The sequence below is a fragment of the Bactrocera tryoni genome, chromosome 4 (genome assembly GCF_016617805.1).
Source record: "Bactrocera tryoni isolate S06 chromosome 4, CSIRO_BtryS06_freeze2, whole genome shotgun sequence".
In the NCBI taxonomy this organism is placed as follows: Eukaryota; Metazoa; Arthropoda; class Insecta; order Diptera; family Tephritidae; genus Bactrocera; species Bactrocera tryoni.
This window is the reverse complement of record NC_052502.1, coordinates 76,770,872-76,786,513: the sequence shown is the minus strand read 5'-3', so window position 1 is coordinate 76,786,513 and position 15,642 is coordinate 76,770,872. Positions and strand designations below refer to the sequence as shown.

The window sequence follows — 15,642 nt, the reverse complement described above, 5'->3', positions numbered from 1 at the left end:
TCTTATGATTTTTCAACATTTGTTGAAGCGATAAATTTTCACTGCTTATATTTTTATGGCAGTTTTTATGTGATTTGAGTGCATTAAGTGAGTACTTGGTGCAATACTTTCGGTTTTAATTTTTAATATATGGTATTATTATTATATAATAATGTACCTAAACTCACACGGATGCCTATATTTATACTCATACCCATACTTATACTCATAGTCAAATTCACAATTATACTCATATTTAAACTTATACTCATACTTATACTCATACGCACATTCATACTCATATTTACACTCAAATTAATATTGGTTTTCGAGAAAAAGGTTCTGCGGAAGATTTATGGTCCTTTACGCATCGGCAACGGGGAGTACCGCAGTTGATGGAACGACGAGTTGTACATAGTTCAGCGAATTAAGATCCACCGGCTACGCTGACTAGTTCATGTCGTCCGAATGGCTGCAAACACTACAGATCTGAAAATATTCGATGCAGTACCCGTCGGGCAAAGCAGAAGAAGAAACCTCCACTCCGTTGGAAAGACCAGGTGGAGAAGGACTTGGCTTTGCTTGGAATCTCCGATTGGCGCCAAACAGCGAAAACAAAGAACGACTGGTGCGCTCTTGTAAACTCGGCTATAAGCGCTCAAACGGTGTCTACGCCAATAAAGAAGAAGATTCATGTTTATAATCATAGTACTGATACGTATTCCTGCACAACACCTTCATAGCAAGGTCTTAAATAAAGTCCTTCCAGAAAACACTGTCTATTGGTAGCTCACCTACGCCGTACTTTAGAAACTATACAACCATAGCCACAATTCCAGAGATGAAAATAGTGAATTAACAATATATGCGAGATTCTACTGTAGATTAGAAGCACTAAAATCGATTTATTGGCTGATCGTTGTTTTCGGAAGCATGTTCCAAGCCTTAGAATTATATCTAAGCACTACAACAACTAGAGGCAACTTCAAATCAAATCAAAGTTCGATATGTTCAGCTAAGCTTAGCGTTTTAGTGGTTTCAGCTGAATCCAAATCCACATTAGCCTTAGAATCCACTGTAGACTCGACTTTCTCTTCTGTGTGGCTACTTGCGGCTTCTACTGGTGTACCTTCCACCACAGTCTCTGGCGTATCACGCAGCTGCACCCCTCGCAGAAATCCCAGCTGCCGCAATACGGCTTTCGTTCTCTCCACTAACGGATCCTTATAGCGCCATATCAGATCATCTGTGACGGGATTCTCTAGCGTCTCAGGTACGTCAGGTTCACGATAATGTTGCATTTGACCTATGGTCTCATTGACGGCTAGGATGCCACAACCACCTGCCCAATTCATTGGATAATGATTGTGTACACCGGTTACATAACGTGCACTGTGAAAGCATTTCGTAGCCAAACCTGGCTCCAGATGCTCGGCCACGCGTGCCACATGTTGCATCATGTACATATATTGTGGCACAGCATCGCTAAACGGCTTGCGTTCGGGATAAGCTGGAAAGTAGACATTACGAAAACATAGTGACGTCGCGCCATCTGCACAATCATCAGCGCCTGAGTCGGCCTCACCGGTTTGTGCTACGTCTGACCAACTGCGGAGTGTACCCACAGGCATGATCACCTCATCTATATCCATTATAACTACATACTCGTACTTGTACATATTGCGATAGAAGCAATCATTCAATGGTATCAACTCATTGACGCAATGATTGCTATACCAAGCTTTTATCGCCTCATAACTGAAGTGTGGTAAAGCGGGTTCGCCGCGTGTTAGTGATATACCCGGTGCTGAAACAAACCCTTCAGCTTCGTAGTATCGCAGCACTTTTGTGGCATTCGGATGTATGCCGAACGTAGGCAATGTTACATGTTCGGCACCCAATAGCCGTAAAAGCTCCAACCATTCAACCAAACGCACCGAGTTATCCCGATAAGGATTAAAGAGACCGGTCGAACAAACCGCAAAGCCACGTTGAGTTTGATTTACTGGCGGTTCATAGATCACTCGCAGATTGTTTGTGGCGCGCGCACACTCCGAAGCCACTAACGAAACAGTTTTCGGCACTAAATGTTGCACTTCGGTCGGCAATGCGCACTCAACGAATTTGGGAAAATATAGCTCAGGACTATCAGCCCATGCCTTATACCAGATCTCCCGGTACTCGCGCACCGGCACAATGAACGGCACTCTGTGCTCTTCATACCACAACTGGCAGTAACTGGGAGGATAGTCTTTATAGTCAATGTCAATCACATTGGTCGTAGCGAGTATGCGCACCAGCGCCGCGCCTTCCCGGTCGACCACAGCTGTCCGATTGTCATAATAAGCGCCAAAGAGGTAGAAAGTCAGCGGTTCGCTGCGATGTACTTGCCAATAATTGTTGTGGTATTGTAGTTGCATCAACTCGGGATATGGTGCACAGCTGTCGTTGAGACGTAGATTATCGTTTCGATGCCGTTTTATAAAATCCAGCGGCAGAGATGGCAACTCTTGTGCGATAAGCTTGTGTACAGCGTCCTCACTCGGCGCTAAAGCGAAGTTGGAGTAAGATAAGACTCAAGTTGCCAGAAAACAAAAATAAAGGAACAGAATGCGAACTCACGTGGACGTCGGTCTACAAACAGTTCTTCCTTCAACGAACTCGACTTCGGTTCGTCTTTGGCGACGGCGTACTGGACCGTCCATGTGCTGATCCACACCAGCTGCCAGCAGCAGCCTTGAATTGTTCTGAGCCGCATCGAAACTGAGTATCTTTTAACAGACCATCTTTAAATTGTAGTTAGTTTTATTACGCATTCTTGTACCTTATCACCTCGATGACAGGGTAGATAAAATAAGATGATGTCTAAAAAACCATTAATATTATTACTTTTGTTGCATTTGTTGGTATGTTTTTATAGAAACATTTCCGACAAGTAAAAACGCGTCCAGTCCAACAAAGTCGCAAATTATTTCTCTCTCATTCTAAGTAGGTAACGATTTATTAAGAAATCTTTGACCCATCTTCTTTTATTTTTCGGCACAACTGGTTCGCTACCGCTTTGAACTACTGCGCGAAGCATCAACTTCCTCTCCTCTTTACGCCCGAAAGACTCACGGTCACATTTCTGTCCATAACGAATATCAGACTTTCGGTATACTTGTTCTTTGACTCATAAATATCCTCGTACTTATATTTGTACTAATATTCATACTTATACTCATACATACGTATCTATATTTAAACTCAAATTTATAATCAGAACCCATACTTATAGTCTTTCACATATTCATACTCAAACTTATACTCATAGTTATATCTATATTCATGTTGATACTTTATTAGTACTGCCAGACAGCACTAGCCTTTAAGAGCTCATCAACGCCATATTATAGAAATTATCCCAAATACTAAGTACCAAAAATACCCAACCCCTATAATAAGTTGATTTATATAATACAGGGCTTGTCCGGAAAGTAATAGAACTGATTCTCTTCCGCCGCGACTGTACACCGACCGGATCGGTAGAGGGCGTTTCTAACGAACGAGCGGCTGGTCAGTTCTCTCCGAGCACCTGGAGAGTCAGGACAAACATTTTCGCGCGACGTGTTCCTGTGAGTGGAACAAGGCGAAAATGCTGCATTCGTTAGAGCAGAGGTACGCGATTAAATTCTGTGTGAAAGTCGGTAAGTCTGCGAGAGAGACGTTTGATGTGATCAAGCAGGCTTACCCTGATGTTTCTTTAGCAAGAAGGGGTGTGTTTCGGTGGCACCAGGCCTTTTTGGAGGGCCAGGAAGAGGTCGCTTATGAAGACCGGAAGAATGAGCATATCCAAAGTGAAAATTATGCTAATTGTGTGAATTGAATTGAATTTATTCCTCTTAGACAAACCGTCAACGCCAAGTTTTACGTGGAAGTGCTCAAGACTCTTAAACGAAGGGTCAATCGGGTCCGACAAGACATCGCAGCCGATTGAAAGTTGCACCACGACAACGCATCGGCTCCCACCGCCTGTCTTGTGAAAAGCTACCTAACCAAGACCGGCATCCCAATGCTTCCGCAGCTGCCCTACAGCCCAGATGTGGCCCTCGCACTTTTTTGTTTCTTTGCCTGAAAAGACCGATGACGGAATCCAATCAGCTACTCCGGAAAATGTCTTCCATGTCCCCTTCAATGTTTGGAAATCGCGCTAGCAGCGCTACATCGACGCAGAAGGAGCCTATTTTGAAAGTTTTTGAACAATTATAACGATTGGTTCAATAATTTTTTAAAATCGACTCAGACCTATTACTTCCCGGAGAAACCCTGAACATAAATATAAAAATATAATATATAAATCAACTTATTGAGTTATCTTCATTTTCAGAATCCTTTTGCAAGTTTTAGAATTAATTTTTAGCGCTGCAGCAACTAGGGACTTCAACTCAAAATTCGATATGTTCAGCTAAGCTTAGCGCTTTGGTGATTTCAGCTGAATCCAATTCCTTGGAATCCACTGTAGGTTCGACTTTCTCTTCTGTTTGACTGCTTGCGGCTTCTACTGGTGTATCTTCCACCACAGCCTCTGGCGTATCCGGCACCTGCACCCATCGCAGAAGTCCCAGTTGACGCAATACGGCTTGCGTTCTCTCCACTAACGGCTCCTTATAGCGCCAAATCTGATTATCTATGACGGGATTCTCTAGCGTCTCGGGTATGTCAGGTTCCCGATAGTGTTGCATTTGACCTATGGACTCGTTGACACTACGCATGCCGCAACTCGCTACCCAATGCATTGCATAGTGATTATGTACTGCGGTTACATAACGTGTGTTGTGAAAGCATTTCGTAGCCATGAAAGGTACCAAATGCTCGGCCACGCGTGCTACATGTTGCATCATGTACATATAATGTGGCACAGCATCGCTAAACGGCTTGCGTTCCGGATAAGCTGGAAAGTAAACATTACGAAAGCATAGTGCCGACGCACCATCTGCACAATTGTCGGCGCGCACGTCGACCTCAGCGGTTTGCGCCATTTCAGTCCAACTGCGGAGTGTACCCACAGGCATGATCACCTCATCTATATCCATTATAACTACATAATCGTACTTGAACATATTGCGATAGAAGCAATCATTCAATGGTATCAACTCATTGACGCAATGATTACTATACCAAGCTTTTATCGCCTCATAACTGAAGTGTGGTAAAGCGGGTTCGCCGCGTGTTAGTGATATACCTGGTGCTGAAACAAAACCTTCAGCTTCGTAGTATTGCAGCACTTTTGTGGCATTCGGATGTATGCCGAACGTAGGCAATGTTACATGTTCGGAACCCAATAGCCGTAAAAGCTCCAACCATTCAACCAAACGCACCGAGTTATCCCGATATGGATTAAAGAGACCCGTCGAACAAACCGCAAAGCCACGTTGAGTTTGATTTACCGGCGGTTCATAGATCACTCGCAGATTGTTTGTGGCGCGCGCACACTCCGACGCCACTAACGAAACAGTTTTCGGAACTAAATGTTGCACTTCTGCCGGCAATGCGCACTCAACGAATTTAGGAAAATATAGCTCAGGACTATCAGCCCATGGCTTATACCAGATCTCACGGTACTCGCGCACCGGCACAATGAACGGCACACTGTGCTCTTCATACCACAACTGGCAGTAACTGGGAGGATAGTCTTTATAGTCAATGTCAATCACATTGGTCGTAGCGAGTATGCGCACCAGCGCCGCGCCTTCCCGGTCCACCACAGCTGTCCGATTGTCATAATAAGCGCCAAAGAGGTAGAAAGTCAGCGGTTCGCTGCGATGTACTTGCCAATAATTGTTGTGGTATTGTAGTTGCATCAACTCGGGATATGGTGCACAGCTGTCGTTGAGACGTAGATTATCGTTTCGATGCCGTTTTATAAAATCCAGCGGCACAGATGGCAACTCTTGTGCGATAAGCTTGTGTATAGCGTCCTCACTCGGCGCTAAAGCGGAGTTGAAGGAAGATAACTTTCAAGTTGCAGGAAAACAAAACTCAAGGAGCAGAATACGAACTCACGTGGACGTCGGTCTACAAACAGTTCTTCCTTCAACGAACTCGACTTCGGTTCGTCTTTGGCGACGGCGTACTGGACCGTCCATGTGCTGATCCACACCAGCTGCCAGCAGCAGCCTTGAATTGTTCTGAGCCGCATCGTAACTGAGTATCTTTTAACAGACCATCCTTAAATTGTAGTTAGTTTTATTACGCATTCTTGTACCTTATCACCTCGATGACAGGGTAGATAAAATAAGATGATGTCTAAAAAACCATTAATATTATTACTTTTGTTGCATTTGTTGGTATGTTTTTATAGAAACATTTCCGACAAGTAAAATCGCGTTCAGTCCAACAAAGTCGCAAATTATTTCTTTCTCATTCCCAGTGGGTAACGATTTATTAGGAAAACTTTGACTCATCTTCTTATAATTTTTGGTACAACTGGTTCGCTACCGCTTTTAACTACTGGGCGAAGCGTCAACTTCTCCGCAGTTGTATGCCCCTAAGATTCACGGGCCATTAACATAAACCGCAGCAGGCAGGCAGAGTCAGTTACTTTTGACATGTAATGTTTTCCCAAGAAATCGTTCGAATCTTTAGGATTAGATGACTTTTTCGCAAACAGTGTTAGCTCTCGAAAATGTTTCCTATAGCCCCAGCATACCCACATTGAGTTTACAAAGTTTGTAGTTCTTATACGATCGGCCGGGGTAGAGTCAGGATAGAATACAAGGGAATCACATAGATCGGCTTCCATCATTCCGACGATTTAAGTTGACTGTTAGAAAATCTCTGCACAAGGTATGTAGTAAAGATATTTCAAAATGACTACTATAATCGCGGAGTATTTACTTTCTTTATACAAAGTAACACATTTCGTAATAGTTGCTGATGACTGCAGTCTCTAACAAATATCAGACCCATTGTAGGCTTGTACTTTGCTCTTTGACGTTGCGCCACAATGTATCCACCGTAAGAAAATATATGGCTTTTTATCTTATCAACTCACAAAAGCCAATGAATTGATAACTGCAAAACAAATAAATAGAGCCTTTATCGGGTGACAAATATGTATTGGTAAACTGGAGCTACCAGCCGTGGCGAAGCTGTTTGTCTGGCAGCAAAGTACACAAATGTATACCATATACAGTTAGGTAAATAGAATAAAGCGGCGGTAGATAACGGTCCGTAATTTTTCAGGAAGCAGCGTACATAAAATTTTCCTTTTAGTCTTTTAGTCGTTAGGGGTATACAAATATGGTTATAATCTTTCGGGTGAAGTCCGAGAGCCAGGGATTCTTTTACAGTCAGCGGTTCTGGTGATTTGTCTGTGGTCCTTATAGGTGAAAACAGCTCCTGATCTACCAAAAGGTAGCGAAGCTACTAATACTGTTATACCGAACTCTTTTTCTAAAAAACATTTCAGTAAAATATGTAAAATGTCTCTTCCTAATAATCAGTGATCATGCTGACAGAAGAGTGTATTGTAGAGATCCAGAGGAGCGGACGGAACTTGAAACGACTTCGAAAAAGAGTTTGAATCAGCCAGTCCACGTTTAGTCAACAGTCAACAATAGACAGGCTTTTTACGTATGAAGATTTTCCAAGGCCTAATCGATAGAGAGTAGTGGATAAACCTCTAGATTTAGCTATGAATTCCCACAGATTTGGGACAAATTTTATTTGGCAAAACAGAGTCTGATGTCGACCGAATGGACGAAAACCCTCCAGCTCTGAAAGTATTCGACGCAGTACCCGACGGAGGAGGCAGAAGTAGAGGAAGACCACCACTCCGTTGGAAAGACCCGTTGGAGAAGGACCTGGCTTTGCTTGGAATCTCCAATTGGCGCCAAACAGCAAAAAGGAAAAACGACTGGCTCGCTGTTGTAAACTTGGCTATGACCGCGAAAGCCAATAAAGAAGAAGAAGAGCCTGCAATTTCAATATTTCGGTCCAGTTCACCATAGGAGAACTTTCACCTAGGATAGAGTACCTCAAGAATACGCCTATTTGCAGTAAGTGTTACAGAAAACAAGTTTTTCAAGAATTCTTATGACTAATCGAACTAAAAAGTGAATTACAAAAATATATGTGGACTGATAAATACTGCTCAAAGCGTTTCGCAAAAACAAAAACTAGAAACATAACTACTTTTGCAGTCGCCTATGTTGTAGCGCTGTGCTCTTTGAGTTTATGACGCCCATTACATTCACACACACATACCGTTATGCCTGATTACACACGAACCAATGTCAGAAAGCGTCTGTTATCGGCGTTTCGCGATAAGATAAGATAAATATTTATATGCCTTTATATTGGCGGTCACAATGGGTTACCTTGAAGTCGCAGCGGTTGACAATTGCTTTAAGGCAGCGCCAATTCAGTTCGATACGGGTCGCGCACAAAGGCAGTCGAAAATCCGCAATAAACGTGTAACGGGAAGGAAAATGCACAAACTGCAATTGCTTTGTGTGATCACGGTGGCGATCGCAGCCATCTGCCTACAGTGCAAAGGTCAGGCAGCGGCGTCAAATAGTCAATTAGACGCGCTGAAGAGTCAATTTCTGCCTGCTGAGTACAAAAATCGCAATTTCACAGTGGGTACGTAGCAATAAAACTTTGTGGCGTAATTTGTATGCAATCAATTTTGGTTTAACTAAATTCCACGCATTTTCTGCCACCCACCAGATGAGCTGAAGAAAGTGCTGCGCGAAAAGTGTAAGAAGGCGGCGGGCGGTGAAGAGAACTCAACACTGTATCAAGAAATTGAGAAGGGCAGCACTGTGCTGACCAGCTGTCTGGCCGGTTTGGCCAATATGACAGCGTTGCAGCAGGAAATTGAGGCGGCACGTCCCATCGGCGAGCTAGACACAGTCTTCAATAAATACTGTGATAAGGCGCCCAGCGCTGTCAAGTGTCTGCGCGACTTCAATGCCAAAGTACAACCTTGTCTGAGCGCCAAGGAGAAGCAGCAGAATATAGTGCTCATGCGCATCGCGACCGGCCTGGTGGATTTCATGTGTTCGCGTGGCGGCGATCATATAGCACTTTTCGTTGCCGAAGAGGGTCCCGAGTGCTTGGAGGCGAATCGTGATGCCATCAATATGTGTTTAAACAGCTCCTTCCATGAATTCCTGCCAAAGGACATTAAGGTGCCAGATCTCTTCGATTTGCCCGATTTGGTGTTGGAGCCGGGTCATTGTGTCGATCTGGAACGTTTTCAAAGCTGCACCATACACCATTTGGAGCAGTGTCGCGAAATTACACCCGCCAATGTAGCCGAGGCGGTGTTTAAGTTCATTAAGAACGAAACGAGTTGCAATCAATTTATGCAAGCGAAGGCCAATGAGCGTCCGATATTGATGAAGGCCAGTGCTGGTGGCGCCGGTGCGACAGTGCAAGCAACGAGCTTCTTCATTTTGTTACTGGGTAGTAGTTTGATGTTGTTCATGAGTCATATACTGAAGTCTTGAAGCGGTCGATAGTAATTTATAATGATTATTATTTCATAAGTAAAACGATCAAATATTTTTTCAAACAACAGCGATTGTTATCGATAAGAGTTGACTAACGTTTATGTTCGATATTTTTTGGTACATTTTTGATAATATATCGATATATTTATTAAACTGAAAGATGTTTCTTTTTTATTTGTTCATACTTATTTTATTTTAGTCATTCTCTAGTTACTCTCTATGATGTTTTGCCTAAGTTTATATATTTTGAGGAGACATAAATTAGCATTTATAATGAAAGATGCGGTTTATTTCTCCGCGGAAAAGACCATAAGCTCGGAAGTTTCAGCGAAGTAGTTTGTGAAGTGGTTTGCAAACGAAAATTGGATCTTTGGAAAGTTGGAACAAATGAAGGTTTCTCTATCTCATGAGCAGTTTAAAATTCCTAGACTTTTCCTTTAAGACTCAAGGGTCTAAAAACTGTAGAACTGAAACTTAATTGGACTGTTGACCACGCGGTCATTTAACTCCCCTTTTTCCTATGCTACCCGCATTATCGCCGTAAATAGGACAACTTTTTTAACACCGGCTCCACCCTATTCACCAAAGCGTCCTTGTAACGATAGATGCTTTCATCGATTATCTTCGTTTCCCAAGTCTCTGAATTCTCTAACTGACGATAGTGCTGCAGTTGCGCCATCGTCGGCTCCAAGTCCCGCCAACGACAACTCTTCAATGCGCCTAAGTTGTAGTGATTGTGCAAAATCAGCGCCTCGCTGCTATTTTGAAAGCACTTAGCGCCTTTACCAACAGCTTCAGGTTGCTGGCGATACACATGCTGTAACATGAACATATGTTGCGGCGCTGCCGACGTTTCAGTAAAGTTCACACTATCGGTAGGAAAATGCACATTGCGCACACAAACACTCGCATAGCCCTCAGGACAGTTAGGGGTACGCAAATGCTCCATTTTGTCGATTAACTGTTGCCAAGTGGTGAGATTGCCAAGCGGCATTATAACCTCGTCGATATCGACAGTCACAATATATGAATACTTGTACATATTCCGATAGAAACAATCATTGTAAGGCACCAGCTCGTTCACGCGCTTATTCCCAATACTCCTGTGGAGAAAATCATGGAGATATAGCGGTTTGCTCACCATCTCCGAACCCATACTCAGCGGATGTACTTCAACAAAACCCTCCTCCACATAGTGCTCTAACACACGCTCCAAATTCGGATGCAGAACCAATTTGTAGGTGATGACCTTACGTGCGCCCAACAGGCGCTGCATTTCCAACCACTCAACCAAACGTGGACCCATATCAGCATTAGGATAATCCAAACCCTTTAGGCAAATCGCGAAACCGTGCTGTGTCTCATTACCGGCCGGTCGTTCATATAGTACGCGCAGTATATTCGTGGCCCTGTCACAGGTATTCATCACCAAGGAAACGGCGCGGGGTGCGACCGCTTCCCGCGTTACCGACGGCACCGCACATGTGAGTAAATGTGGAAAATAATCAGCATCGGTAATCCACTTGATGTGCCACACGAGATGTTGTTCTACCACGGGCACAATGGTCGGTTTATCGTCACTGTCATACCATAACTGACAGTGGATCTTATTTTTCGGTGGTTCCTTGTCATTCAACATGGCAAGCACGCGCACCACTGTGCTGGACTGTATGACATGGGCGCGCGCATCGAAATACGCATTGAAGAGATGATAAGTGAAGTTGGCATTGTGAAACACCTGCCAGAAGTCGTTGTGAAAGCGTAGCTCTAGCAGGGATGGCGCGTGGGCGCAAGAGCTATTTAGGCGCATCGCTTCCAGGCGGTGCCACAAATCGAAGGGCACATTTGGCAACTCTGCTTGACGTAGTTTCATAATGTCTTCCGCTTGATTTGCTGCATATTTGATGGAAGGTTTAAGGAGCATGCGATAACTGTTATTACTTTTCAGCTTGCTTCCGTTCATTAACAAATGGGGCTGCGTTACAGCCGCTGTTACATTGTACCTGGCGCCCATCTGCTTACCGCTTTGCAATGACATTTGGTATGTCGTAAATATCACCAATGTTATGAGTGTCCAAAATGCAAAAGCGGAGATTCGTAGTAAAGTTTTTGTGCTCGACGCCATCTGCGACACTTCTTTCGTACTGAGCGCGTAATAAAAGTTCACTAAAGTCGACAAATTCTGGAATGTGATTGATAAAAGTATTGGCAAACAGTGTTAACGCAGCCAGAGCTGAGCCATGATATCAATTAAGTGAAGCTATTTCGAATGTTTTAGATGTAACACGAATCATTTTTTTATCGCTTTAAAGTCTATTAGGTACAAGAAACTATAAAGATAGCAAAAGTCTGCACTGTCACACTAAAAATTTTAGAGCTGTTTTGTTTTTTTAAGTAACTTCTATGTTTTAAGATACTATACAGATTAGTTAGCTTAACTTTGCTTGGATGGCTGGTCCTCCAAGGTGGGGATCCCACTTCGATGTTGTTTTTTGTAAAGTCATAAAATGGAACCCCAGTATCTCATCTTATATGTCCACAATGCGTCTTAAAGCTCATATAATTCTGCTAAGGTGTTTAATCTCTGCTAGCTCAGTGGGTTATCTGAAGGTGTGAGCTCCAAAGTATTTAAGCTATGACCTCGCAAAGGCGGAACAAGTATCCGGTAACAGTTGCCATGCGGCGTGGACGCCGAGAGAACAATTACAAGTTAGAACAAAACTATTGAGAACAAAGAGCTTAATGAACATCTTGCGATCGACCTTGAGCCAAACGGATCTTCCGATCAAGAACTGATGGAAGCCCAGCGCTGACCAAGCTCCCGCGAAGCCTATTTGTCCACCATTTGAAGCCTATTTGTCCATTTGAACGACCAGTTAGTGAGCTGTCTGCAAGTACGACCACCATGCTATAGGAATGGATAATCACTTGGGAACAGGAAATTAACCGCTAGCTTAATGGCAGCAATCTCCGTTGAAAAAACGCTACAGTAGTCAGGTGGTCTGAAACTGAAGTTGATAGATAACTCCTAACATTATATCACTCTATCCACCTTCGCCCTTAGATTTGACCCATCCGTAAAGAAGCTCTAGCCACAGCGGCTTCTACTGAACCACATTTCCTTTCCAGGTATATGGACAAAGGAAAAACTACTTTCGATGCGAAAAGCCACCATTCGTCAAGCGTTCAAGAGTAGCAAATCGAACAAACCATACTAGTAGTTGATTAAACTGGCAATATTTGTGTTATACTTCTTCATTTGACGGAGAAATACTTAAGTCCGGCGCAGTTTCTGTTGCTTTTTTTATATAAATTGCTTGATTAGAGAGCAGTGTGCAAAGACAGCGAGCAGAGAAATAGCGAATCGAATCTTAACTTCTTCAAATTCCATGCCAACTGTATAAATATTGTGTTAGTGATGAGGCTGGTGACGGGTAGGTTGACGTACGCAATGTCAATAAAAACATACATAAAAAATTGTTTATATATTACTTGTTCACGTTTTCTAACTCTCATTTCTATTTTAAAAACAACAACTTTGAAGATCAAAAAGTAAATAATATTTATATGAATCGGTATTGCTCTCCGAAGTCGCGTGGCTGCGTGTTAAATTTGCACACTGTCAATATACAGGTATTTGGTTAGACCGCTTTTCCGAAACCTTCACTAAATCTTTATTTTTGAACAGCGATTGTGACCGGAAAGCAATGACAAACCCTCGAGCAAATTACATCTATGACAAGGCTTCTTATAAAATAATTTCATTAAGAGACTAGCAAAAATGAACAGAAAAGCATGTAAACCCAAATCGCTCTTTTATAAAAACAACATTTTATAAAAACCTAACTATCTATGAAGGCACTTAAGCGATTAGTCAATAACTTACTTAATACTTTATTAATTTTGATTCACACAATTTTATATCTATTCCTAAAAACATACCTACACCTATATTCAATGCTACCCTCTTTATCACCAATAGGACAAATAGGACAGCTTTCTTAACACCGTCTCCACACTATTCACCAAAGCGTCCTTGTAACGATAGATGCTTTTATCGAGTATCTTCGTTTCCCATTTTTCTGACTTCTCCAGCAAACGATAGTGCTGCAGTTGCGCTGTTGTCGGCTTCAAGTTTATCCAACGACAACTCTTCAATGCGCCTAAATTGTAGTGATTGTGTAAAATCAACGCCTCGCTACTATTGTGAAGGCATTTAGCGCCATTACCAACTATTTCGTGTTCCCGGCGATACAGGTGCTGCAACATGAACATATGTCGCGGTGCTGCCGACGTCTCAGTATAGTTTAGGCTACCAGTGGGGAAATGCACATTGCGTATACAAACACTCGCATAGCCATCAGCACAGTTAGAGGTACGCAAATGTTTCGCTTCGTCGATTAACTGTTGCCAGTTGGTGCGATTGCCAAGCGGCATGATCACCTCGTCGATATCGACAGTCACAATATATGAATACTTGTACATATTCCGATAGAAACAATCATTGTAAGGCACCAGCTCGTTTACGCGCTTGTTCCCAATACTCCCGTGGAGAAAATCATGGAGATACAGCGGTTTGCTCACCATCTCCAAACCCAAACTGAGCGGATGCACTTCGACGAAACCCTCCGCCACGTAATGCTCCAGCACACGCTCCAAATTCGGATGCAGCACCAATTTGTAGGTGATGACCTTACGTGCGCCCAACAGGCGCTGCATTTCCAACCACTCAACCAAACGTGGACCCATATCCGCATTAGGATAATCAAAACCCTTCATGCAAATCGCGAAACCGTGTTGTGTCTCATTGCCGACCGGTCGTTCGTATAGTACGCGCAGTATATTCGAGGCCCTGTCACAAATATTCATCACCAAGGAGACGGCGCGCGGTGCGACTGCTTTCCGCGTTGCCGGCGGTACTCCGCATGTGAGTAAATGTGGAAAATACTCAGCAACGGCACCCCAATTAATGTGCCACACGAGCCGTTGCTCTACCACGGGCACAATGGTCGGCTTATCGTCACTGTCATACCACAACTGACAGTGAATCTTATTTTTCGGTGGTACCATGCCTTTCAACATGGCCAGCACGCGCACCACTGCGCTGGACTGTGAGATATGCGCGCGCGCATCGAAATACGCATTGAAGAGATGATAAGTGAAGTTGGCATTATGAAACACCTGCCAGTAGTCGTTGTGAAAGCGCAGCCACTTCATCGTCGGCGCGTGGGCGCATGTGTTATTTAGGCGCATCGCTTCCAAGCGGTGCCACAAATCGAAAGGCACATTTGGCAACTCTGCTTGACGCAGTTTCATAACGTCTTCCGCTTGGTTAGCTACACATTTGATGGGATATGGAAGAAAATATAATGGTTAATGGAATGCGATTTTAGTCGAATAGGCGCAGCTTTTTTACTTACGTATGCCATTTATTAATAAATCGGTTTGCATTATAGCCGATGTTGCATTATACCAGGCGCTAGTCCGTATACTGCTTTGCAATGACATTTGGTATGTCGTAAATATCACCAATGTTATGAGAAGACAAAATGTAAAAGCGAAGGTTCTTAATAATTTTGTCTTGCTCAACGTCATCTTCGTCATCATCATCTGAGCGCTTAAAGAAAAATCGCTAAAGACGAAAATATTGCAAAGTGACTAAGGAAAATTTCGACAAACAACACTAGCGCAAACAAAACTGAGTTCTGACATAGAGACATTGAGTAACTCATAGACCGGTTAGTGCTACCAAAAAGCCTTGAAATGTCCATAAAAAGTTACGCTAAATATTCCACCCTACTATAGTTTGAACGGTCAGACATTAAACTGGTCATCAATGTGCTCACTGTTCAATACTGCGAATGTGTGTGATGTGATTCAAGTATGTCCTGGATGTTAGAGCTTGGGTCACTTAAAAAATAAAGTTTTGCGTACCGGTCGTTCCTATATTTCTGAGATCTCCAGCTCTCCATCAATCAAGACTGCAATAGCCGCCGTCTGGCAATACGGCTTGCCTGAACTATGAACTTTCAGATTTATTTTTTCCAACAAGCCTCATAGCTATACGATGTGGGCTCCAAGTAAGCCAGATATTGTCAAGCTTGGATAAGTTTCTTGTTAGATTCTTCCAAATAAAACTAAGTTTCATAACAGTTCGATTTTT

At 43.1% G+C, this 15,642-nt stretch overlaps 5 protein-coding genes across 5 annotated transcripts; 1 reads left to right on the top strand and 4 right to left on the bottom strand.

The window, feature by feature from the left end:
* Positions 1–879: 879 nt before the first annotated feature.
* LOC120774698 lies at positions 880–2,737 on the bottom strand. Its single transcript, XM_040104427.1, has 2 exons — positions 2,602–2,737; positions 880–2,527 (listed from the first exon to the last, which is right to left on the bottom strand). The coding sequence occupies exons 1-2, from the start codon at positions 2,735–2,737 to the stop codon at positions 975–977; spliced, it is 1,689 nt and encodes a 562-aa protein (XP_039960361.1). The 3' UTR covers positions 880–974.
* Positions 2,738–4,348: 1,611 nt separating this feature from the next.
* Positions 4,349–6,157, bottom strand: LOC120774697. The gene is made up of 2 exons (XM_040104425.1): positions 6,022–6,157; positions 4,349–5,947 (listed from the first exon to the last, which is right to left on the bottom strand). The coding sequence occupies exons 1-2, from the start codon at positions 6,155–6,157 to the stop codon at positions 4,404–4,406; spliced, it is 1,680 nt and encodes a 559-aa protein (XP_039960359.1). The 3' UTR covers positions 4,349–4,403.
* Positions 6,158–8,025: 1,868 nt separating this feature from the next.
* LOC120774712 (27 kDa hemolymph protein) lies at positions 8,026–9,615 on the top strand. Its single transcript, XM_040104452.1, has 2 exons — positions 8,026–8,604; positions 8,692–9,615. Exons 1-2 carry the CDS (start codon positions 8,331–8,333, stop codon positions 9,474–9,476), a joined length of 1,059 nt encoding a protein of 352 aa, XP_039960386.1. The 5' UTR covers positions 8,026–8,330; the 3' UTR covers positions 9,477–9,615.
* Positions 9,616–10,011: 396 nt separating this feature from the next.
* Positions 10,012–12,995, bottom strand: LOC120774696. The gene is made up of 3 exons (XM_040104424.1): positions 12,972–12,995; positions 11,421–11,661; positions 10,012–11,363 (listed from the first exon to the last, which is right to left on the bottom strand). The coding sequence occupies exons 1-3, from the start codon at positions 12,993–12,995 to the stop codon at positions 10,012–10,014; spliced, it is 1,617 nt and encodes a 538-aa protein (XP_039960358.1).
* Positions 12,996–13,451: 456 nt separating this feature from the next.
* LOC120774695 lies at positions 13,452–15,074 on the bottom strand. The gene is made up of 2 exons (XM_040104423.1): positions 14,900–15,074; positions 13,452–14,815 (listed from the first exon to the last, which is right to left on the bottom strand). The coding sequence occupies exons 1-2, from the start codon at positions 15,072–15,074 to the stop codon at positions 13,452–13,454; spliced, it is 1,539 nt and encodes a 512-aa protein (XP_039960357.1).
* Positions 15,075–15,642: the final 568 nt, after the last annotated feature.